Below are 16,742 nucleotides of genomic sequence, written 5' to 3'. Positions count from 1 at the left end.
AACCATATTTTCTCTTAGATTTTTTATGAGTAAAATATATATTTCCATAAATTATTTTCCATATATTTGTTTCATAGGTTAAAAGTGCATTTCCCATGTAAATTTTACCACAATTATTATTTTTTTTTTGTGAAAAAAGTATATTTTTCATAATAATTTCCCAGTAATATTTTTTCAAGAGGGTAATAAGAATTTTTCATACGTTATTTCTCACAGGTATTTTTCATGAGTAAAATAAATATTTTTCATGCATTATTTCTCACATATATTTATTTATAAATAAAAAGAATATTTATTCTTGCAGAATCTTTTGTATAGGTAAATTCATAAATTATCTCCGACAATATTTATAAGTTCTAAATTTCAATCTAATATAACTTTCCCACATACATATTTAAATATGGGAAATATAAATTAAATAAAAAATAATATTAGATTTCACCGTTGAAAATTAACGTGCAACCCTCACTCCGTCGTCACGGTCACGATCACAACAAGAGGCGAAGCTCACTGCAACGTCTGTGACGTCGAGGTCACAGCCGTCGAGTCCACCGCCGTTGAGCCCACCGCCGTTGAGCCCACCGCTGTTGAGAACCACTCCCGGAAGCTAAATCCCTTACTGCCACAAGTAATCCCTAACTCTATTCTCACCTTCCCTCTCCCTCTTTCACAACAAGCTTGAGCTATTCTCACAACTTAACTCTCCGCTACAAACTTATTCATGCCACCATAGACAATTGGTCACCCTAGCTCTCCGAATCGTGCCACGAAATCGCGCTTCTAGTCCTTTTGGATCGTGGTCTCGAAGATCATTTTGAATTTAGAATTTCCAAGATCGCCAATTCTAACCTCGTTGTGATCATCAAGCTCGTCATGATCGGCAAGCTCATCGCCATCCATGTTCGTTGCTACCCTTATAGTCACATTCAAACGCTGCCCCAAATAGCTAAGGTAACACTTATATACTTCAATTAAAATAGTTCTTTCACAAGTTAGGGTTTATGGCTTCTCAATTGGGATTTATGGTTTAAAATACCTTCAATTTTTGAATTTGGTATATCCACATCAGCCAAATCCCTGATAATAGTAGTTATATGACTTATTTCCATGTTTTAGCGGTTATTTGTCTCGTGCAATTTATGTTAATGATTTGTAGTTATATGAATTAAGGGAAAGTTTGAAACATTGAAAGAGGTATGAGTGGATAAAGGCATTGGGGTAACGTCAGTGATATCAGATGAGAGAGCTTTTAGGGTCACTTCGGGTGGAGGAAATTCCATTAAAGGAGTTGTGGGAAGGAGAAATGTAAGTGTGGGTGGAGGCGGTATAGTAACTGCCCCTGTTGAGTATAGAAATGGTGGCTGAAAGTCCTATGATGCTCCCTGTGAGTTCCTGTCTCTTTCTTGGCCGAGCCATGATTAGTTCAAATTAAGGTCTATCTTTCACCACAACACCCCTTGTACTGGGAGATCCCTGCAGTTATGAACCAAGCATTGGGGAAGGCTTATGATCTTGTGATTGATTCAGCAGTTGAAGTATCAAAAGAGGGAAGGTATGTGGTGGCTGGAGAGGCATATGATGATGGTGGTGATATTTTCAAGGACTTGATGAAGTTGGAACTGTGGCTTTTGTGCAGAGTGTCACCAATTGCCTCATCAAAGGACACACTGCTGTTGCTGGGACTGATATTCTCTCCTTGAGGTGGCAAATTTTGTGGCTCCTCAAGGATCTCTCTTAGGAACTGTTGCTCGTGAAATGAACCATGTCTCTCACTCAACACAACATTATAGTTTTCCATTTCTTGTGAGAACTAAGAACAAAAATAAGTTGTCAACATCCCTGGTTTGTTCATGGATATATTGTAGAATGCATACTGAGAAATCCAGAAATTGAAATGAAATGTGCTTTGAAGGAGGTTTTACCAAATTGGAAATCCAATTCGCCAATGAATCCTCCATGTTTTATGGATCTGAGAACTCCTTTGTGTGGACCTTGTGTTTTCTTGAAGCTGATAGTAGAACTTGCGACTTCTATATCAAATTGCAGTGTATGTGACGAAACAAGTTTCAGCTTTTATATATAGTAATTGTATTCTAGGATGATTCTCTCTCTCTCTCTCTTTATCTCATCTTTCATGCAATGCAATTATTAGCTCATGGGAAATTCATACTCGTTTCAAGCAAACTCCAGTTAACCAAAAACAAAATTGTGCATTATATGATTTTTTACATCATTTTCATTTTAAGGCTGGTGTAAAAAAGTCCCTAAATAGGTGCTTTCTCTTGTAGTTTTATCACTTTGTAGGGAAATTAAAATATTTTCTCTTGGATCTTTCAAGACTAGTGCTATTCTCTTTGTAAGTGTTTTCTTTTGTAGTTAATGGTGTGCTGAAAGCATTTATTTAAGGAAACATGTAGACCAACAATTCTTTTGTTGTAGGTAAAAATATTATGTTTTATTTATATTTTATTTTGGGATGTACTGTGCTTTGTTCTCCTTGATGAAATTGTTGTAAGGACCAAATGATTGTCTTTATATGCCCTTTTGGTCTGTTGTTTACTTTTTGCACCAGGGTTCTAGTTTGATTATGTCTTTTATTGGACCATTTTGAAATACACCAATCTCAAAGTGCCCCTGCCCCTGCTATTGATGTGATAGCATGCTATCTCATTGTATTAGCTTCTTGATTTTTGAGATTAAGTTAATTTAGTAGAAGCAACTCTTGCAGGGTCCGCTAGTCGACCAAGTTCAGACGTGCCACGACTAGCTGCAAATGTTGATGGACAGTTAGGTATGATTTGTTCTTTCGTTTCCATATCTCTGATCTATCATTTATTTACCTTGATTGAGATGTTTACATGCAAACTGCACAGTGTAGTAGCCATTTTCTTTCCCTTTTTAGGTAGTGACGGACACTCGCAAGAAACAATGTAGAATCTATTGGTATAACTTTAAGTTAGTATTCAAAAAAAGTTAAAGTATATGTTGGAATTAAAAACTCCTAGTACCACTAATATTTGAAGAAAATCAAAAGAAACATTTCGAATCTAAACTCTGGAATAGAAGTATATATGCATCTTCTCATGAAGACTAATGAATATAGTCCTTCCAGAACTTGAAGAGCCCAATCTGCACAATATAGTCTAAGGTCGGTTGCTTTATTCCTCGTAATAGTTTGGCTTCATAGTCTAAGGAGGTTACTATATCTCATTTTTTGGGCCTATACCCTGTGGCTAGTGTCACTATGCCGTTCAATTCATAGTCTAAGGAGGTTGCTTTTTGTGTGTTTTCTTACCACGAGGTGTAATCATCATGCTTTGTCGTCTTCCGATGGAAAAAAATAATAAAAAAGAGAGGGTTGATCGTAATAGATCTTGTTGTCTGCAAAGATGAACCACACTTCTTACGTTTCATCAACCCTGAGCCTCTTCTCTGTTCACTGTCCTCTGTTGAGTAATTGAAGACTTCCTACTTCAATTTTTACATCCAATTTCTTAAATGTATATAAATTATTGAAATTTGTTTTCATCAGCAAAGTTAATTTTAATTTGATTTTCGCGCGAAAAGTGGATGTAATTTGCAAAATTGTCTTATTGCCAAAACAGGGTAACAAAATTGCTGGTGTTGAGGTGCTAATTAGAGGTCAATTTGCAAATGGCTACACCTGCTAATTCCAGTAAGAGTGGGAACTGGAAGCGAAAAGAATTGTTGTTTCTTGTGATTTATGCAATCGTTTTCTATGTTATCATCATCAACCGTTCACTTCAACTCTCTCGCGGTATATATTTTAGACATTTTCCACTCTATAATATTGTTTCAGTAATTTTTTTTACTTGTACTACTTGCTTAGTTGCTGTGCACTGAGTGCTTTGGGTTTTTGTTTCTCACAGATTATTACAAACAGCTGTCAGGTTTACGCCCGGGTTGGCTCTTAGCTAACCACCTCAATGTATGATCCTTCTCTTTTTGGTCATTATGATAATTTTGTCTGGTGTAAGTATTTCAGTAGATGGTCATGTTGCTTGCTGATCAAACGTACATGCTGTTCTGTTTTGTGTAAAGGATGTTTCAGATGCTCAGTGGAGGAATTTTCGAGGAAATATATCTGTTCTTACTCTTGTCTTTGGAATTTTCACTCTTCTTGCCTACTTGATGAAGGCTTTCTTTGATTTAAGAGTTAGAGGAATGTCCATTGCGTGGCTTTTATTTTCTTTGGCGTACTTGTCATATCTTCATGGAGTATGGTATGATGCACCATTTAGTTTGATGTTGTTCTTTCTTCCATTGTTGTTATTCCTTACCTTCTTCAGTCTGACTCTTGAGTTTGTTTCATTTGCAGCATAGCTTTTATCCTATCAATAGCTACTGGAAATTTTATTCTTGTAAAGGTGCGTGTAATGGATAGTGAATATGTGTTAGTTGCAATGTATCTAGTTGGGAACCTGTAACGTTGTTGATTTTAAATTTTTAATCTCCTACTTAAAGTTATCAACATGTCATAACAGTTTTTTTTATTTTTTCCGTTAAAACTAGTTTCCCTTTGGCTGCTTTATTTTAATTTGCATGTCATATATGCAAAATGTAATAAAAAAGTCATCTATATTTGATTTCTTGTATTGCTCATGGGAATGATACTCCTCCACTTAAATTAATTAAGATTTTATTTTCTTTATTTATTTCTTGCTAACCATTTAACTATTTGCATTTCTAATACTCTTTAGTGAGAATGGTGTTGCCATGAGTGATGGATTATTTAAATCAATACCTTCTACCAAACAAGAATTGTATAGTAAAGATTATTACATCAGAAGCATGTAGCAAGCATTGTCAACAATCTTCTAAAGAAGGACAGCTCTGAAGAGTGCAGTCTCCTAAGTTTTGTATAGTGAGAGACTTGTGATTGTGGGAGGAATGTCTTTCCAGTGGAGGATATGGACATGTTTTTGGAGGAGGGGGGTTTGGTATTGTAGAAAGGCAGGTTGGTTTGAGCTTGAAACTCCAACAAATTTAGTTTTTTCAAGAATAAGGACGTCCAAAAGGAAAATGTTGAACTTTTGGAGGCCAGACAATTGTTTTTATGGCTTGGAAAATATTTCCTCGCATCCATAACTGTAATAATAGATCACAATATGAAAAATCGGCTTAGGCACACAACTCTGGTCCCTGGATATTTATTGACTTGTTATAATAGTTGTAAAATAAGATGAAATAGGGTTTTGGGATTAATCTCCCTTGTGTAAACCCTACACAAAGGACAGTTTATTTATATTGATAATGGGCCAAATCCCAGAAATACATAATGGGCTGAGCCCAACTATTAAACACAATATTATATCATCTAACACTCCCCCTCAAGCTGGTGCATACAAATCGTATGTACCAAGCTTGTTACAAAGATAATCAATTCTAGGTCCTCGAAGAGACTTAGTGAAAATATCTGCTAATTGATCACTTGAATTGACAAACTCGGTCTTGATGTCCCCGGATAGGATTTTTTCTCGAATGAAGTGACAGTCAATTTCAATGTGTTTGGTCCTCTCATGAAAGACAGGATTAGAGCTAATATGAAGAGCAGCCTGATTGTCACATATGAGTGTCATTTGAGTGACATCTCCAAATTGCAATTCTTGAAGCAATTGCTTAAGCCAAACAAGTTCACATGTGGCTAAAGCCATAGCTCTATATTCTGCTTCTGCACTAGATCTTGCCACAACACTTTGTTTCTTGCTCTTCCAAGAGATCAAATTACCACCAATTGAGACACAATATCCGGAAGTAGATATTCTGTCGGAAGGAGATCCTGCCCAGTCAGCATCTGAATAACATACAACTTTTGTATCAGAGTTGGAATCATATAGTAAACCTTTTCCAGGAGAGCTTTTGATATACTTTAATATGCGAATAACTGCATTCCAATGTTCTTCACATGGGGAATTAAGGAATTGACTCACCACGCTAACAGCAAAGGAAATATCAGGACGAGTAACAGTAAGATAATTCAACTTTCCAACTAACCGTCTGTACTGTTCAGGATCTGAGAAAGGCTCCCCCTGTTTAGGTAGAAGTTTAATATTAGGATCCATGGGTGTTTCTACTGCTTTAGAATTCATTAATCCAGTTTCCTCCAGAATATCCAATGCATATTTCCTCTGAGATATGACAATACCACTATTGGATTGTGCTACTTCAATACCCAAGAAATACCTGAGTTTTCCAAGATCTTTGGTCTGAAAATGACGACAAAGATGTTGCTTTAAGAGGGAGATGCCAAGGTTGTCGCTTCCTGTGAGAACAATGTCATCAACATACACTATTAAGTAGATACATCCAGCACTGGAGTGACGATAAAAAACTGAATGATCCACTTCACTGCGAGACATGCCAAATTGTTGAACAACACTACTGAATTTTCCAAACCAGGCCCGAGGAGACTGCTTTAGGCCATATAAAGATTTGTGAAGACGACAAACCAATCCAGAAGACTCCCCCTGAGCAACAAAACCCGGAGGTTGCTCCATATAAATTTCTTCATTCAAATCGCCATTGAGGAATGCATTTTTGACATCAAGTTGGTGAAGAGGCCATTGGCGAAGAGCAGCCATGGCAATGAATAAGCGAACAGATGCCATCTTGGCCACTGGAGAAAAAGTATCACCATAATCCAAACCAAAGATCTGTGTGTAACCTTTGGCAACAAGGCGAGCTTTGAGACGGTCAACAGTGCCATCAGGGCCAACTTTGATAGCATAGACCCACCTGCAACCAACAACAGATTTCCCGGATGGTAATTGAACAAGATCCCATGTTCCACTATGCCTGAGAGCACTCAATTCATCAAGCATGGCCTGACGCCAACCAGGGTGGGCTAATGCATCACCTAAAGATTTTGGAATTGACAAAGGAAATAGACGAAAGGCATGTATAGAAAGATGGAGAGATTCTATGATAACTCAAAGCAGCATAATGAGGAGAATGATTACGGGTAGAACGCATACCTTTACGAAGGGCAATGGGAAGATCAGACTCAGTTGTTGGAACCGGAGGAGACAAATAACTCGGCACTTGATGTGAGTCATGAGTTGGTGGTTGGCAACGATGTCTTCTGCTATAAACCTGAAGAGGTGGTCTATCCGCAATAGGTACACTCGGAGGTGGCTGAGGAGAATCCGAGGTGGCACTGGAAGTGGGCACACTAGGAGGATCACACACAACAGGGATATCTATAGTAGTAGATGGTGGCTCACAACGAGAAGAGGGGTGTGTGAAGTAAAAAGAAGACTCGTCAAAGGTGACATCAGCGGAGATAAAATGACGATTGAGGGAAGGAGAGAAACACTTATACCCTTTTTGTGAGCGGGGGAATCCTAAGAAGACACATTTGTGGGCTCTCGGAGACAACTTATCCAAGCCAGGACTAAAATCATGAACAAAACATGTGGACCCAAAGACTTTAAGAGGTAAAGGGTGAAGAGGGTCGTGAGGAAATAAAATAGAATGAGGAACTTGGTTATGCAAGACTGAAGAAGGCATGCGATTAATAAGATAACAAGCAGTAAGAACCGCATCACCCCAAAAATGTGAAGGAACTGCACCATGAATTAAAAGAGTGCGAGTTGTTTCAATAAGGTGCCTATTCTTGCGCTCAGCCACTCCATTTTGTTGGGGTGTATAAGCGCATGATGTTTGATGAAGAATGCCCTGAGAAGCCATAAAATGTTTGAAGGATTGAGAGAGATATTCACGACCATTATCACTCCGCAAATTTCGAATAGAAACCCCAAACTGTGTTTTAATTTCATGAAAGAATGATTGAAAAATAGAGAACAACTCAGAACGATTTTTCATTAAATATAACCAAGTACATCTTGAATAATCATCAATAAAAGTAACAAAATACTGAAAACCTAAAGTAGACTTAACACGACTAGGTCCCCAAATGTCCGAATGAACTAATGCAAAAGGGGACAAAGCTCGTTGTGAGACACTACAAGGAAACGAACTACGACTATGCTTTCCTAATTGACAAGACTCACACGACAAACTAGATAACTTGGACAAGCTGGGGACAAGTTGTTGCAGTTTGGCAAGGCTGGGATGACCAAATTGTGCATGAAGAAGGGATGGTGATTCCATAGCCGCGCCAACATGTGAAGGAGGACGAAGATGATACAGACCATGAGACTCACATCCGGTGCCAATCATGTGTCTCGAACTCCGGTCCTGTAAACAAACAGAATCTTTGGTAAAGGAAATAATACAATCAAGAGAACGAGTTAGTCGACTGACAGATAATAAATTGAATGGAGACCCAGGAACATAAAGAACATGATCAATGGATATGGATGGAAAAATATTAACAGTACCAACACCATGAGATGAGACTCTAGACCCATCAGCCATTGTAACTGAGGGTAAATGATCCGGACAAGACAAAGAAGAAAACAAAGATTTGTTACCAGTAATATGGTCTGTGGCGCCTGAGTCAAGAACCCAAGGACCAAGAGAATCAGAGTGAGTCAGGCCAACGAATGATGTACCTGTGCGTGCAACAGAGGCAGATGTAGTGGAACTAGAACTTTGACGTTCCTCATACCATTTGAGAAAGTCGTTGAAAATGGCAGGGTGCCCTGCGGTATCAGATGAAGCAGGATCCACAGTCGCTGATCAGGGAGGAGGATCAGAGTGAACTACTGCAGCAGACCGAGGAGGACGTCCATGTAGAGCATAACATTTGTCAATCTTGTGGCCTAATTTGCCACAATGGTCACACTTGGGTCGTCCCTTTCCCGGCTTGCGAGAACGATTGCGATCATCCCGCTGAGAGACCAAGACTGAGGAATCATCAGCACAAGTAGATGTATCAATGATTTGTTTTCTTGGCACACGTAAAAGGGCAGAATTAGTAGCAGTGAAGTTGGGCACAACAGGAGACCCCAAAATCTGGTCGCGAACATGGGAATATTCATCAGAAAGACCATGTAATGCCAATAACATAAAGAACTTTGACTGTTGCTCAAGTTCTTCAGCTGGAGTGGAGGCCGGAGGCAATAACTCATTAAACTCATGCAGAAGGGCATGAATTTTGCCCAAATATTCAGCCATGGGTCCAGGACTCTGCGGAGCAACAACTTTGAAAAGATCCTGACAAACACCATAAAGACGTTGAGTGTCATTGGTGTATAACAACTTGGCCTGTGCCCAAACGTCTGAACATGTTTCATATGAACGAAACATTTGTTTCAGCGAAGAGTTAATGGTGGACTTAATGACGATGCATAATTGGGCATCAATTTTCGTCCAGCGGGAAACTTCATCTGCAGCAACTGTAGTTACACTCTGGGTGAGATGATCTTCATATCCTTGACTCTTGAGCCAAAGTTTGATATCGGATGCCCATGTCGCGTAATTTGTGCCATCCAACTTGTCAATGGATAAATGCACATTCACGTAGTTGGTATAAACAGAGGGTTCAGACAGCGGAGTGCTTGAAGATGACACACTCGAATTGGCAGCGGAAGAAGCCGTAGAGGGAGAAACCCTAAAAATTCAAGGTGCTCCGATTGAAACAACAACCACAGATTCAGAAAGAGCTCAAGAAGGCGATTCAGGCGAAGTTGATCGGCGCAGAAAACGACCGGCGACGCGCCGTCACACGCGGCGGAGAGGTGGCGGCTGCCGAGCTTGCGGCGGCGCGTGGAGGCGCGTGAGAGCTCCGATGGCGGCGATCTCTGCGGCGTTGGAGTCGCCTGGCCGAGACGAACAAAACCGTCTGGTCGTCGGTCGAAACTGCAGCTCCGGCGACGGCGGCGACGACGGCGGCGGCGGCGGCGGAGGCGACGGTGACGACGACAGAAGCGGCGGCAATGAGCGGCGGCGGGACGGTGGCTGTAGTAAACTAACCTAAGCTCTAGATACCATGTAAAATAAGATGAAATAGGGTTTTGGGATTAATCTCCCTTGTGTAAACCCTACACAAAGGACAGTTTATTTATATTGATAATGGGCCAAATCCCAGAAATACATAATGGGCTGAGCCCAACTATTAAACACAATATTATATCATCTAACAATAGTATTGACTTATCCTAACAACTTTGAATGCTTTGACCATATTTTCATTGATGTTTAAGAAACCAATTACTATAATCCATTTGTTCCTGATCATATAATGTTTTGGTCAATCATTGTGTTGTTGCACTCAATACCATATTTATAACTTTTCTGCAGTTATCATGTGTAAGACTAATTCTGTTTGAGCAGATATTTGCACAGAAGGAGTACTTCCCACTTATACTTTGGAGTTACAACATATTGTTTCTTCTCAGTAATCGGATTTATGAAGGATATTCATTCTCTATATTTGGGTAAGAGGCATAATATTTGTTGCATTGTTACATTGTTTTATGGGATTAATTCCATTTCGACTTAAGATTATGAATTTACGTTGAAGGCAACAATGGGCATTTTTGGACAATTACCGGGGCAGCTTTAGGTGGCACATATGCTTCAACTTTGGTATTTTTTCGTTATTTAATTGAGTTCCTATGGTAAACCAATAAAGTTAAAATAGTTCATTGATATGATATGTGATTCTTACAATTATTGGTCCCATGATTCATGCGTATCGAGTTGTTCCTCATCCATCACTGAATTCATATAAAGTTATGCCAATTCAATCATTCCTAACTTTTTAAATGTTGTCATGTTATGCAGATTTGTTATTTATAACACTTATGGATCAGAATATTAAAATTTGGTGGCCTAAATTCTATTTTTTGTTTTGCATTTTATGAATTATATATGCACGTCTCTGTGTTCTCATTTTGCATACCATTATGTCATGTAACAATACCAGTAACTTAATATATGGTTCTTTATATTTAAGCTTAGATGTTTGTGGCAGTTGTTTTGCGCATGATAAGCTTTGGATTCGATTATCACTGGACTAATCGAGATTCTCATTTTGATCAGGAGGTATTTCTTTCTTTCTGAAAATAGTGCTTAGATTCCGCTGTGCAGCCTCACTCGTAATTTAATATGTTTTCAGGAATGACAATATATTATAAGTGCCGGTGACAAATTATTATGAAAATTTGATTACTAAAGAGTTATTCTTGATGTTACTTCAAAAGACATAAATGTACAAGATTATTATTCAAATAATTTTGTTCTTGAATGCTTAACTTCACTAGTGCATAAGACCAGTCTACTTTGATTAGGTTGTAGTTTTGGTATATTTCTACAGATGAGAATATAGACTGGGAATAGCCTTGTTCAGTCCTTTAGGTAAAACCTTTTATGTTACCATCTTCATGTTTCTTGGTTGGTCGATTTTGACATTTTCTGAACCATTGCTTGAAACATTCCAACTTGCAATACTGATGTCTAGCGTACATTGTTAATTAATTATGTAGCTTTATGATTTTTGGTATCAATATGATTAATAAATATTTTTTCCATTGTTTAATTCTTTGATTATTGCAGAAGCATTATCAACGTTGTCATATTTGTAAATCCGGAAAATCTTGCTATCAAGTTTTACAGGTTAGGATAGCTGCTAGTTAAAAGCACAAGGTGAAATTTATCATAGTTGCTGAGTTATGTTTTTTGCGTTTTCTTTCCTTATGTTTTTATGTAGTTATAATTTCAATTGGCCCTATGAACTCATGTTTTTAGTTCTAATTTTAATAACATTTTCAGGAGAGAAGTCTGCCAAATGACAGGTTTGGATATATCACGTACCTTTGTTATTTGGTATATGCACCACTTTATATCGCTGGTCCAATACTGAGCTTCAACGCTTTTACCTCACAGGTTTGTGATTGCAAGTTATTTTGATGGTTTAAGCTTCATTATTGATTTTCATTACGTTGTGTATAGTTGTGGTCTTTGTGAAACCTATATTTACAAAATGAACCATCATGTTGTTATTTTCAAAAGGAGATGTATATGCAAGATGTAATTTGTTTGAATTGGAAGAGAAACCATATTTGTAGTCATTGCTTAGAAATTAGATGGTATAGCGCAAAAGGATTCAAGTAGGGTGGATGCTTGTAGCGAAAGGCACTCAAATTTTGGGGAAACTTTTACCATACATCTAAATACCTATTGCGTTACAGGGAATGAAGCATGGTTAAAAGGCAGCACTGAAATAAATTCAATACAGTTAGGATTAAACGTATTAGACAACTTTTATAAAGTGCCTGTTTGAATAAGTTTCTTCATTACCTGTTGTAGGAAAATAAAATAAAAAAATGAAATTATTTTCTCTTATAAGCTAAAATTAGCCTATGTGTAAGTTCAAATCTGGTTATAATTGCTATAATTACTTATGGAGAAGCTTATACAAATAGGACTACGCTAAAAAGAATAAATGCATTAGAGGAAAGTATGGGCAGCTCTTATTATAGATATTATAAAGTAGACTGTAAGCCTAACTTAACTTTAGAAAATTGTTTCGCAAGGTGAGGTTTGTTTCCATTTGTATACTACAATATGGTCACATCTCTAGTTAATGTGGGATCTCTCACACACTTCCTTATACACATCTTGAGCGTGTGACTAGATATTTGTAGATAGTCCGATAACAACTCAATAGTAGGAGACATGATAAGCCCAACAAACTTGTACAGGATAGGCTCAAATACTATCTTTAAAATTGGGTGCAAATCATACCTTATTATCTTAAATACTATAATTTAATTATATCTCTAGTTGATGTTGGTTCTTCAATACACCCGTTCACATTAGGACTAAATATGTGGGACTATATATGGAGGGGGTCTGATAGTGGGTGATAGTGGGTGACATACTAGGCCTAACAAACTTTGTTAGGGTAGACTCTCATACCATCTTAGATATTGGACTTTAAACTTAACTTAAACTGGTTGTAAGGTGAGATTGACACTCATATATGTCATATAATTGATCATATCTTTAGTCGATATGAGATTTCCAACATTAGAAAATAATAGTTTTTCATCTTAGGTGATTTGGGCATGTGTTGAGAACAACTGTGGAGCACCTGATGAGAAGAGTTAATCAGTTGGAGGCCATCCCTGTCCATAGAGGCTTTAGGTGGGATCTGATTATTATTTTCAATTCAAGTAGTAGGAAATAACAGTCTCTGGTTGTGTGTTTCCAGGAGCAATAGCCATTAAAAGATTAGTTCTCATTCAACAAATGCTACAACCGATTCTTTCATAATGATCCTCCTCCTCACGCTCCATGGGTCCCACCTGCATACATAACCAACTCTGAATTGATAGTGTACCTTGCAACTTATCATTCTCTTCCAGAACTTATATCATTAGCTTTGGGACTTGTGTGAACCTTCCTCACCTATGACAATTGAGAGTGGTTTTTCCATTGTACTAATACTAACCACCGTTGTTTCCCCATCAAGTCTCATGTCATGTAAAAAAATCTGCTCTCAATCAACCATAGGCAGCTTGTTTCACTTCTGTTTCACCTGGAATACATTGTATACTGTTGGTAATTTCCTGTCATAAGCCACCTCTGAAGGTGTCGTGCTAGTGTAAACTTGGTACGAAGTATTGTACCAATTCTCTGGTTTGTAGAAAAAGCAAAAGGGAACAAATAAGCTTCAAGGCTAAGAGGTATTGCTTTGTCAATTTAAATGATCAACTTGCAAATGTCTTTTGACTGATTCATTAAGATTACTTGAATTAGTTATATATGTAACAAGCTTATGCATATTACTTATATGCTCTAAAGGGCGACTAATGTAAATAAGGTGATTATGGGTTGATTTAGTGTTATATCTTAAAGCATAATTATTCAAGCATTGTAACTGTAAATCATTGTCTTTATGACTCAGTACATATAATATTATCTGTTGTTTAATTGAAACCTACAAAGTCCATCTGCCCCAACAATTCCTGAATGTTTCTCGTATCGCTGACTATTGTCAAGTGCTTTTGAATGGTTGCTTGAGTTTCTGTTTTTGTTGATGATACTGTTCTAATTTTTTGTAGCTAGATGTTCCTCAAAACACCATTTCGGTTAGAAACGTGACACTCAATGGTTTTCGCTGGATATTGAGTATTATCCTCATGGAATTAATGACTCATCTATTCTACTACAATGCCTTCGCTAATAGGTAAGAACTTCAGTATTCAGGATAAAACCTCAGGTTATATTTAATTGTTAATCCAATTTTATTGTTTGGTTTCTAAAATAATTTCTTAATTAATTAGTGATTTGTGGAAGCACTTATCTCCTATGGACGTGTTCATCATTGGATATGGTGTAAGAGAATACACATTCATCAATTAAGTGTTTTACCAAGCCTAATGACGTCACCATATTACATGGCCAACCTCAATTAGTGGGATAAGGCTTAGTGGTTGTTGTTGTATCATAACAATTAAATTAGATCAGCATGTTTCCTTCTAAATCTTACTATTTATTTGTTCCAGGTATTAAACTTCATGTGGCTAAAATTTTTATTGATCTGGCGCTTTTTCCGATTTTGGTCACTGGTATGTTAGTTGCTTGATAAGCATTTGGCCTAAATGTCCAAATACATATTTGAAGAAAGTCATTTTGAGTTATTCATTGTAGATAAATGGAATTGAGGCTCCGGAGAACATGCCAAAATGCATTAATAATTGCCACAACTTGGAAGGCTTCTGGAAAAATTGGCATGCTTCCTTCAACAAGTGGCTTGTGAGGTGCAATCAATTATTTTCGATTTGGCTCTTCTGTTTTCCCAGATAGCTTAAATTTTGATTGGCAAGAACTTCAGGTATATTTACATTCCTCTTGGGGGATCGAAGAAAAAGCTACTAAATGTGTGGGTTGTATTCACATTTGTTGCAATCTGGCATGATTTAGAGTGGTAAGTTCCCTTTATTGTTGAAGTTCAATATTTTCTACCTGTAGAAGTTGCACAGTTTTTTGTCAGATGTTTTATGCTTGATTATTCTTATGGACCTTAGGAAGCTTCTTTCATGGGCATGGTTGACCTGTATATTCTTCATCCCTGAGTTGGTTTTTAAATCTGCAGCAAAAGCTTTCCAGGCATGCACATACACAATTTTCTGCTATTAACATTTTCGTTGACCTGTAGTTATAATCTGCTGTCTAACATGGAAGTATATCTGATTATCAGGCTCAAAGTTCTTTTGGAGTATGCATATTTCGTGAACTCAGTGCTGTTGCTGGGGCAGTCACAATTACTTGCCTCATGGTTTGTCCTTGACTAGCCCAAGAGATTTATGAATATCGTAATCTTTAGTTATTATACTTTTATGTAACATCCTCATTAATGTTATGGCATCTGACTGGCTACCTGAGAAAGCATAAGAAGGATTTTCAAAGGGCCACTTAATGATGCAACTAGTAATCTGATTGAACCAAATGACCCAGGGCAAGGCCTTTTATACAACAAATGTGACGTTCAATTTCCCACATAATATAGACTGGAACCAATTACACTCAAGTTTAACTTTTTTTCATACCAAAATTGAGCCACTACTGCTACAGTTATTTATCTATCTATCTATATATATATATATATATATATATATATATATATATATATATATATATATATATATATATATATATCAGAGTGAGGCTAAAATTTATGTCCCAAGTCCTGCTTTTTGCACTGTACACTGAACCATATCAAGAGAGTATTTTCCATTTGGATGGTTAATGAAAAATGACTAGAAATTATTGCCTTTTTTCTTTTCTGACTGTTTATTATTTCTGTTATGTAGAAACTCTTGTATTTTGTTTATAAAACAAAAATATAGTCCATATATGGTTTAAATGCCATGACATTTCTTGACAGGTGGCTAATCTGGTTGGGTTTGTGGTTGGACCGGGAGGCATTAACTGGCTGCTTTCTTCTTTCCTTCACAAGGAAGGTATACCAACTATCCTGAGCCTTTTAACTTAATTGCAGTAAAACACAATCAAAAATTGATTGGGAAATTCCATGACTCAGGTTTGCCCGTCCTTGGCGGCATGCTTGTGACATTTTACGTTGGAACAAAGGTTTGCGATGTCCAGTATTTATTTTTATGTATACAATCCTTTGAAAAAATTTCTTCTCCCTTCCAATTTTTATTTAATAATCTTCTGCCTGGATATTTGCAGATTATGTTCCACATTGAGGAGGCAAAGCAAAGATTGCCCTGAACTGGGACAATTACTTTTGACCATGTGAAAATATTCAGACTCATTTTTTAGTCCATATATGGTTTAAACTTGAATGTTATATTTTTTAATTAAATTATATTAAATTAGAGTTGAATTAATAAAATTAAGAAAGAAAATGTATTTTCATGGAAATGTTAAAATCCAAGAAAGATAACGACCAAAGAGACAGAATAAGTGTCATACATGCTCTTAATTGTACGCATATATTTTTTAGTGCAAAGTTGCTAAAGTCCTGACAGAATAATCGATGTAACTAATAGAGAAAAATTTTATTTTTGAAACCTTACATGTCACAATAGGTGTTTCCTCTACAATAATTATATCAAGACTATATTTATAACTCGGTATAAACTGTTAAGGTGCTTTCGTTTGAGTTTAGCTGTCAAAATGAACTAATCTTTTTTGGGTTGAGAGTTAAGAGCCAAGTGCATACCGAATCGAATTAGGAAAACTATAAGATGCATAGAGTACAATTATTGCTGCAACACAAGGAGAAAGAGGAAAGTAAGTGATGAGACATGATGCATGTATGTATACATACACCACCA

At 37.0% G+C, this 16,742-nt stretch overlaps 1 protein-coding gene across 2 annotated transcripts; it reads left to right on the top strand.

Moving 5' to 3' along the window:
• Positions 1 to 438: 438 nt before the first annotated feature.
• Positions 439 to 16,362, top strand: LOC114178083 (putative membrane-bound O-acyltransferase C24H6.01c). 2 transcript variants are annotated; one of them, XM_028063784.1, is made up of 22 exons: positions 439 to 628; positions 734 to 951; positions 2,729 to 2,791; positions 3,606 to 3,778; positions 3,891 to 3,949; positions 4,063 to 4,244; positions 4,340 to 4,388; positions 10,261 to 10,364; positions 10,451 to 10,515; positions 10,904 to 10,974; positions 11,485 to 11,544; positions 11,701 to 11,814; positions 13,998 to 14,122; positions 14,220 to 14,271; positions 14,442 to 14,504; positions 14,587 to 14,696; positions 14,771 to 14,863; positions 14,964 to 15,045; positions 15,137 to 15,214; positions 15,824 to 15,899; positions 15,980 to 16,029; positions 16,132 to 16,362. In XM_028063784.1, the coding sequence occupies exons 4-22, from the start codon at positions 3,655 to 3,657 to the stop codon at positions 16,171 to 16,173; spliced, it is 1,599 nt and encodes a 532-aa protein (XP_027919585.1). In that variant the 5' UTR covers positions 439 to 628; positions 734 to 951; positions 2,729 to 2,791; positions 3,606 to 3,654; the 3' UTR covers positions 16,174 to 16,362. The 2 variants fall into 2 exon arrangements, with proteins under 2 accessions (XP_027919585.1, XP_027919594.1); XM_028063793.1 differs by lacking the exons at positions 439 to 628; positions 734 to 951; positions 2,729 to 2,791 and having other exon boundaries at positions 4,073 to 4,244.
• Positions 16,363 to 16,742: the final 380 nt, after the last annotated feature.

Source organism: Vigna unguiculata, chromosome 1, assembly GCF_004118075.2.
Source record: "Vigna unguiculata cultivar IT97K-499-35 chromosome 1, ASM411807v1, whole genome shotgun sequence".
Taxonomy (NCBI): domain Eukaryota; kingdom Viridiplantae; phylum Streptophyta; class Magnoliopsida; order Fabales; family Fabaceae; genus Vigna; species Vigna unguiculata.
This window is presented reverse-complemented; position numbering and strand designations above follow the sequence as displayed.